The sequence below is a fragment of the Ceratosolen solmsi genome, unplaced genomic scaffold (assembly GCF_000503995.2).
Source record: "Ceratosolen solmsi marchali unplaced genomic scaffold, CerSol_1.0 scaffold56, whole genome shotgun sequence".
NCBI classification, from domain to species: domain Eukaryota; kingdom Metazoa; phylum Arthropoda; class Insecta; order Hymenoptera; family Agaonidae; genus Ceratosolen; species Ceratosolen solmsi.
The window spans coordinates 3,789,058-3,797,507 of NW_011948425.1; the positions used below are offsets into that span (position 1 = coordinate 3,789,058).

Here is an 8,450-nt window from a genome sequence, read left to right on the forward strand (position 1 = left end):
CTATAATTAGTAATATTACAGGCTTACTAGTGAATTAAAACTTTGTCCAAATATTCTCCTACAATTTAATTGTGACCTTAGGGAACAATTTCACAAACTCATGCAAATTAGATGATTAGGCGAATGTATAATTTAAAAAATTCGTCGAATGATTATTCACTCTATACTGGTAAATCTAGCGCTGTGAAATTAAAATATTTCCATTCGGGATATATGTTTTCTTAAATATAAAAAAAAAAGAAAAGAAAAAACATTATTCCTTATCGAGTAATTTTCTTCGCTATACCCACTATATCGCTATATCACGTTGACATAAGTAGAAACTAATTTTATGCAACAAAAGAAAAGAATCAAAACAGAAAAAAGAAATTCATAAAACACAGTATTGTAAAAAATGATGTTTCGCTCGAAATTTAGAAATGAAAGCCGCATATTCGTTAAAATATACTTTCCAATAATTTTCCCATTACTTGCAATAGTTGAGTAAGCGAAGTCTATTTGCAATTATCTTACTATTAAGACAATTGATTAAATAATCCAAAGGAAGTTGTTCGATCGATCATTCGATTGAATATTGAAATATATTTTAGTGAGCTTAGCGGCTCCCATAGCTGCTCTCCTCTCCTTGCTCAAATATATTTTATTATTTTTTCATATATTTGACCTTTGTGCTTATTGGACTTTATACCTAAATTATCTGTTCAATCAAAAAGAGAAAGAAGAAGAAATAAGAATGCGTCACTCACCGAGGTTCGGGACACATTCGGGACACATTCGGGACACATTCGGGACACATTCGGGACACAACGTACACATTCCGCCGAGCCATGCAATTTAAAAGTTTTACGCCTCGTCTTCTTCCACGGTCCCTCCTTGGACATTTTTTTTTTTTTTTTTTTTTGAGCGACGCGCCAGATCACATCGACCAATAACTGCCGCAATTCCAGATCACAGGCGCGAGAAATCCCGGCGATCTGAAATCTGCCTCGACGACTGCAATTTGCAAATATTAAAAGCAGCTGAGCTGAAAATATTAGTATTGCAGTTCGCTTAGACGAGCGGGAATGTTGGACCACAGTGTTAATAATACGTTATGACTCTGAGAACGTTGTTTATAATTTTATATTATTGATAGCTATTAATAAATATTTTAATATTTATTTCATGTTCAAAGCTAACCTCAACAGTAATGGGCAATTATGCGGGTGATATTATAATATGGTAAATTGTCTCCTCCTACATTATTTTTATCTTCCTTTTAATTAATGTAAAATTCACCTGGCAAACGTGTATGTGTGCGTGTGCGTGTGCGTGCGTGCGTGCGTGCGCGTGTAATTATAGCTTGTATTGAAAAGTCGGATTTTGGTTTATTATTCATTTTTGCCTGTCCTTTCATGAGATTTAATATTTAATCGATTGTCGAGCGGTTAATTTTTTCTGTATTTGATATATAATAATAATTAAGGAAGATTTAATTATATATATATATATATATATATATATATATATATAAAGAAAAAAAACATCGTTTATTTATTGTTTATAAAGATATATTTCTAACAGAAAGGCTTCAATAAAAATATCAATTTAATTTTTTAATATTTATTGAAATATTTGAGAATTTATATATATATATATATATATATATATATATATATGATTAATGTATGTAGATAAGTTTAGCCCTGGAATGTTCACATGTAATTTGTCTTTATAAAATAAGATGTGAAATTTTATACAAGTATTTATTAATTTTTTATTTTGAATTTTTTTTTTCTTTTGCAGTTTGCTGGTTTTATTTTCCGTATGCTTTTTATATGGAACAACGCATGTAATCAAATCGTTCATAGGAAATGGAGAGAATATTATAAGTTCGCACACATATTACAGTTGGATTATAAGATTTTGTTTGAATTTTTCTGGATACGCTACTGTTTTATTGCCAGGATACTTGATATATAAATACGTTCGAGTTAGTAAATATCTTCAAAGAAAAGGTAAGCTAAATATGTAAAATTTATCATTTACGATCTAAATCGCCATAAACGATAAATTGGGTAAAGTAATATTTGATGAGTACCAAATTTTGCGTAGGCAAAGGATGTATACCAAGATTAATACACTCTTGCTTTTTGGGAAGCGGAGAACAAGGATTGTTAGATTCGTCCCATTATTCTCCGACGCCCGCGACTAGTCATCCGCCAAGCACGTTTTTCCAAGATGCTTTATTATTAACGCATTGCTTTTTTGGACTGCAAGTTAGTTATTTAACATGGGGTTACTTACAAGAGAAAATTATGACTCAGGTATTAAAGTAGATGCTTTCTTTAACACGTACGATACAATTACTTCCATTGGTGTATAAATAATTTTTGTACTATTTAATCGACATTTGCATAAAAGTGACAGTTGTACATAATAATTACAGGAATACGACGACGGACAAGGTAACAGGAGTAATTTCAAGGATTCACAATTCATAGTTTTTATAAACAGAGTCCTGGCTGTTGTCATATCCGCAGTCTGTTTGCTTATTATTAGACAGCCGCCGCACACAATACCATTATACAAATATACATTCTGTTCGCTTTCTAATGTTTTAAGTAGTTGGTGTCAATACGAAGCACTTAAATACGTCAGTTTCCCAACTCAGGTACTGGCAAAGGCATCAAAAATTATTCCAGTAATGATCATGGGTAAAATAATATCGCGTACAAAGTATGAGTATTACGAATACGTCACGGCAGTATTAATATCTATTGGAATGATGATGTTTATGCTTGGTAGTACAGATCACGAGAATGGTATATAATAACTATGTTAATCCATTAAAGTTAATCCATTATATAATACCTTGTCATAACATTTGAATAAGTAATTTCGAATGCTTCCAGATGGTGCTACTACATTCTCTGGTGTGATACTTTTAGGTGCATATATGATGTTAGATAGTTTTACAAGTAATTGGCAAAACGCATTATTTAACGAGTACGGTGTTACTAGCATTCAAATGATGTGCGCTGTTAATTTATTTTCGTGCCTATTAACGGCAACTTCTCTTTTTCAACAATCGAGTATCATGTATTCTTTAACTTTCATGGCAACGGTATGTCCATCCTTATTGAAAATAATTTAAAATTTTTAATTTCTTATCGCTTAATTTTTAAGCTCAACGTACTCAAACATATTGCTCAATTGTTTTAGTATCCTAATTTTATACTGGATTGTCTTTTAATCTCTATATTCTCCACTACTGGTCAGCTGTACATATTTTATACAATTTCGAATTTTGGAGCCGTTACTTTCATAATAATTATGACAGTACGTCAGGTAACGTATTTATCAATATCAACATTATTTATAGTATTACGCCCAAATAGCGATAATCGTAACTGTTTATTAAAGTAACTAACTACTTGTATTTCTATGTTTTTCTAGGGTTTTGCAATACTTCTATCGTGCCTATTATATCATCATTATATTACACCGCTCGGTATATTTGGAGTATTTCTAGTATTTATAGCAATATTTTTACGTATTTACTGCAATAATAGACTACGTTCTATTAAAAAACGACGAGCTGAGGCTATTAGTATAAAAAATAAGTTTTAACTAAACACATTTTAAAAACTTTATTTATTTGCTAATAATGATATTGTAAATACATACTTAGGATAACTACTTAGTACTTTAAAAATAAAATGATAAAAGGGTCAAAAACCTATTGTAAAATTAATGACAATATGTGATGAATGATTTAGTTTAAACAATAAATATACATGATGATGATAATGTGACAAACAAGCTTTAAAATAAGTATTCGGTAATAAATATATAAATATAAATAATGACTCATGCTTAATCTTTGGTCTATGATAGTATACGTGTTATATAAAAATTCAGCCTTCTGGAGGTGGTCGTCTATAAACTGCTACCAGAAACATAATCGCAACGATAAGTTCCGACGCAAGTAGTACAATTTGTATTCCACATAAAATTTGTTCCAATCTTAAGGTTCTGTCTTGCCAGAATAAAAAGTAAAGAGTAGCTAAGGTACTAGGCACGTTCAAGGCTATTCCTAATAGAAATGGTAAACCATGATCCAATAAATTTCCTTTTCTACCCAAGTAAATTCTTATGCCTTCCGTGGTTATAAGAAAAAGTAGCAGTGCAAACTCCATTGATATCGTACCAAAACTGGTAGGGAAGTTATATGCTTTGACACATTTCATACAGAACTCGCAAGTTGCAAACATTCCAAAGTAAAACATATTTAGATACAGAAGCACTTGATATAATAATGAAAGTATAACTGCTGACGACATTTGACTATTATTTTGTAAATCAAACAAATAACGTATATTAGTTTTGTTAATTCTTATTAAATTTGCACAGGAATTTTCTTTTAAATGCGTAAGTTTTCACAGATTATTTGACGATTTAGAGAAGTAAAAAAAAAAGGTATTTCAACCAAAACTTAAAAGCTTTTCTTCAATCAAAAGACGAAAATCTTCTTTTTACATTTATAGCGTCCTTAACCTATACAATCTAAATTAGGATCTAAGGTGTCATGGCGACAAAAGTGCCGACTGCCCATTATCTAAATTTGGTCAACTTAAATTAGTTCTATCTTTAATTTAAATATAACAAATTCAGATGATTTATAAAATCAGTATATACAGTAGACATTTAAATTATAATCGAGTTGAGTATTTCCTGTTAAATCTTACCTTCCAGCAAATAAAGTATTCATTTAATTTGGATTTCTAATAATATACCATTGTTTTTTTTTCTCTTTTTTCGGGGCGAGGGCGGGAGGGGGGGTATAATTTATACAGCCACACATACGCACGCACACGCACACACGCACACATATATATATATATATATATACAAATTTAAAGAAATTATTTTGTGGCATCATTCTTTCAAATATATTCAACGATATTGTTTGCTGATTTCCTAACTTTACGATAAAAATTACATTTTAATGATTTAATGCTTATTACCAATGCAATAGAATTGACCATTTCCATTGCATAAATCGTATTTTAATCTTACGTGTCAGAATTCACGTGGATGATAAAGTATCAAAGCTCAGCAGTATAAAGAAGCAATCGTGGCAACTGTATGATTAAGAGAATTAGAAGAAACATTTTGCAATTGAATCTTGAAAGCCACGAGAAAGCGATAAGAAGTTGCTGCACTTACGAGTGCTTTAAGAAATATTAGCAAGGGAGTCGATTAAATAGTTAAAAAATTGTTCAATTATAGTAAGAGCAGAGAAACGGTAAAGCAAATAGAAATTAAGCTTGACTAGAAAAATTGAGTGCTATACTGGCCTATTGTATTTAATTATTGCATCGAATATATAAAAAATTAAGGTAATAATGAGTAAATAATTAGTAAACCACTGTCAATTTATTTAATTGTATAGACTTATAAAAAAATATAATAATAATACGTTGTTTTAACTTTGCTAAACGAATAGCAGATGTTATGAATTATATGATATGTTAGTAGATAATGTAATTGCAATTATTCCGAAAATTTACGATGAAATTCTTTAAAAATAGTATGTAATTAATTAATTTAGTTAGATAGCTAAATATTTCAATGATAAGGCCATTAAAGGATAGTTAGTTATTATAAGATACAACAATCTTTATGTTATCAGATGGAATTCAAAATTGCGATTACAGTCGATTTTGAAATGTCATGAAAATAAATAATCTAAAGGAATGAATTATAAGTGTGAATTTATTTTTCGTTATATTCTCGTTTTTTCTCAAAAAGCTGAATTTTATTGAAAACTTCAACATACTGTACATAACAAAACTTTATAAAGAATCGGTTGAGCATAAAATATGGCAGATCTACGAGCTTGTTTCCTTAATGCCAAGGTAGACGATCATTTTAATTAATAATTTAGAATATTAAATAGATTATTTAAAAAAATAACGATGATGTATTATGTAGTTAGAATTTATGATGAAATGTTATCGATTTTATGGCACTTAGAAAACGTATTTACGTATACTATATTTAAAATTTGATATCGATTAGAAGGAATTTATTTTTATTTTAATACCTATTAAAATAAACAATTTATGAAAATGGCAACTTAAAATTTAAAAAAAAAAAAAAAAAAAAAAAAAAACCATACACCTTGATAGAAAAAATAAGAAATTAATATAGCATGAAATTTACAGAAAAAGTATATAAAATATTAATAAATAATAAATGAAATGTATTTTTTCTTTATCCTAAATATCGTTAATCTTATCTCCATGGTTTTGTGACTAACGATTATTTTTATAACTATGTTTATACAATAACTGTATCTGTACAATAAAAAAAAAATTACCATAAAAAATATTTCTTACTTTTTATTTTATTGCAAGACAGTCACGTTAAAGTTTACGATAAGTTAGATTTGGAATATAATGTTAATGCACCCAAGTTGTAGGCAGTATGTAAATTGTTTTTTTTTTTTTTTTTTTTTCAATGAAATCATTTAAATAGGATTATTTTATGAAATCTTTTTATTATTATTTTTAAAAGAAAGAAAAAAGAATGAATAGTGAATATTATTTAGAATAAACAATTAAGAATCTTTTTTCCAATTAAAATTTCGAAATTGTATAAAAGTATATATTTATATTGCGCATTTGGAAGATGATTTTTCTGAATTGTGATATTAAACGAATAATAAAGACTTTATGAATGAAAATTTTTACTTAAACAGTGCATTCGTTCAATTGAAAATGCATATTATACAAATTTTCTTTATCAATATAATATCATATGGGAATTATATTTTTAGCATATTATCATACTTTATTGCATTCGTTATTTTATTTAAACTGAAAAGAAAAGCAGAAAATATTATAATAAATCGTAAAATTATAGAATATAATTACTTTATAATTTATAATACTTTAACAAATTTTCAATATTACATTAAATTTTGACGACAAAAGGTTAGTTGAATGCTGATTGATTTAATAAACAAGATAAGGAGAAAAAGAATCAAACATAATGAGCAACGTAGGGATTCAATAATTATTCAATGTAGGCAAGTATTTCATTACAATTGGGTATTGTTAATAAGTAATTATCAAAGCAGAAAAATTTATTATCAATTTTCGAACTATGAGCAGCATATTTTATAATCTACTCCAGGTGCGTAAATACATTGGGTAATTATTTATGGAAAAAATTTTGTCAATAACTACCTGTCGATGCAAGTTTACATATAATTAAATCAATTATTATGAAATATAAATAAATTAATAATAAAGTAAATAATAAATTGATCTGAATGATATTTGTTTTAAAATATTTATTGTACTATAATTTTCATTTGTCTTTTCTTTTAATAAGTAATACATATCAAGATTTATATCGAACGAAATCTTGTAAAAACAGATTTGAAAAAATGTAAAAAGTAATTCAATGTTAAACAAATAAATTATATGGTAAAATTTACTGTATTATAAAGAGTAAAATAATTTTATATAATATTAACTTAATTAATGTGCAAATGACATATAATCATTAAAAATTAATTTTCGTTAGACTGAAATTGTTTTTATATTAATACGATGATTTAAAGAAAGCTAAAAATATTTTTTCTGTTATCGTCGTTAAGTAAATTAAAATAATTATTCGTATAATTGTTACTTAATACCTTAAAGGTTTTCACAACATTGAACACGTGATTATGTATGAAAATTTCAAATAATCAGTTCTATTTGAATTTATAACAAATATAAAAACATTTCAGCGATTTATAAAGTTGTTCAATAAAGAAGTTAAATTACAAATTAGCCATTATATATAATTTTAAATATGATATTAATTATTTTAAAATATTAATATTATCATGCATTACGAATAGAATGTATTTCAACCAAACTACATGAAATTATTTGAATTTTAGTTTATTCGTATTCATTTTGTAAATAACAAAAATAGAAGCATCATTTTGAAGGAAGAGTAGGATATATATTTTTTTTTAATAAAATCTTTTTTAGTATAATTAAAAATTATAATAATTTAAAATTTTAAAATAGCATTATAATAATCTTTTTGTAATATTATACACGATTGGTATTAAAGATAACATTTGATAAGCATTTTTTTAGTTATATATATATATATATATATACAATTTTTTTTTTTTTTTTTTTTTTTTTTTGAAAACGTATCTACTCCAATATTTAATAAATTTTATAAACTGTTTACTTTGAGTGCGAATACACTTTTGTCTATATATTATATGCTTAATATAACAGATACCATTAATGTATTTTATATTGAATCATATAAAAGTGTCGATAGCAAAATGTTTAATATGTAAAATTTTATTTTTCGTATAAATTTAATTTTTACATTAATCTAACTTTGTTAGCAATACTTTCAATAAAATGTGATTATTAAATTAA

General features: G+C 26.6%; 2 protein-coding genes across 2 annotated transcripts; one reads left to right on the forward strand and one right to left on the reverse strand.

The window, feature by feature from the left end:
• The first annotated feature begins 898 nt into the window (after positions 1-898).
• On the forward strand, positions 899-3,645 carry LOC105362842 (adenosine 3'-phospho 5'-phosphosulfate transporter 1). The gene is made up of 6 exons (XM_011500350.1): positions 899-1,221; positions 1,786-1,997; positions 2,095-2,306; positions 2,429-2,804; positions 2,895-3,106; positions 3,205-3,645. The coding sequence occupies exons 1-6, from the start codon at positions 1,190-1,192 to the stop codon at positions 3,406-3,408; spliced, it is 1,248 nt and encodes a 415-aa protein (XP_011498652.1). The 5' UTR covers positions 899-1,189; the 3' UTR covers positions 3,409-3,645.
• Positions 3,646-3,789: 144 nt separating this feature from the next.
• On the reverse strand, positions 3,790-4,391 carry LOC105362843 (transmembrane protein 80). The gene has a single exon (XM_011500351.1). The coding sequence runs from the start codon at positions 4,323-4,325 to the stop codon at positions 3,900-3,902; it is 426 nt and encodes a 141-aa protein (XP_011498653.1). The 5' UTR covers positions 4,326-4,391; the 3' UTR covers positions 3,790-3,899.
• Positions 4,392-8,450: the final 4,059 nt, after the last annotated feature.

What these genes read in the sequence shown, in the direction of transcription:
- LOC105362843 (XM_011500351.1), bottom strand. Translation starts at nt 4,325, where the DNA reads ATGTCGTCAGCAGTTATACTTTCATTATTATATCAAGTGCTTCTGTAT.
- LOC105362842 (XM_011500350.1), top strand. Translation starts at nt 1,190, where the DNA reads ATGGGCAATTATGCGGGTGATATTATAATATG. An exon ending in TAAATATCTTCAAAGAAAAG is followed by an intron (nt 1,998 to 2,094) that starts GTAAGCTAAATA and finishes AATTTTGCGTAG; the next exon opens with GCAAAGGATGTATACCAAGA. An exon ending in TAGTACAGATCACGAGAATG is followed by an intron (nt 2,805 to 2,894) that starts GTATATAATAAC and finishes GAATGCTTCCAG; the next exon opens with ATGGTGCTACTACATTCTCT.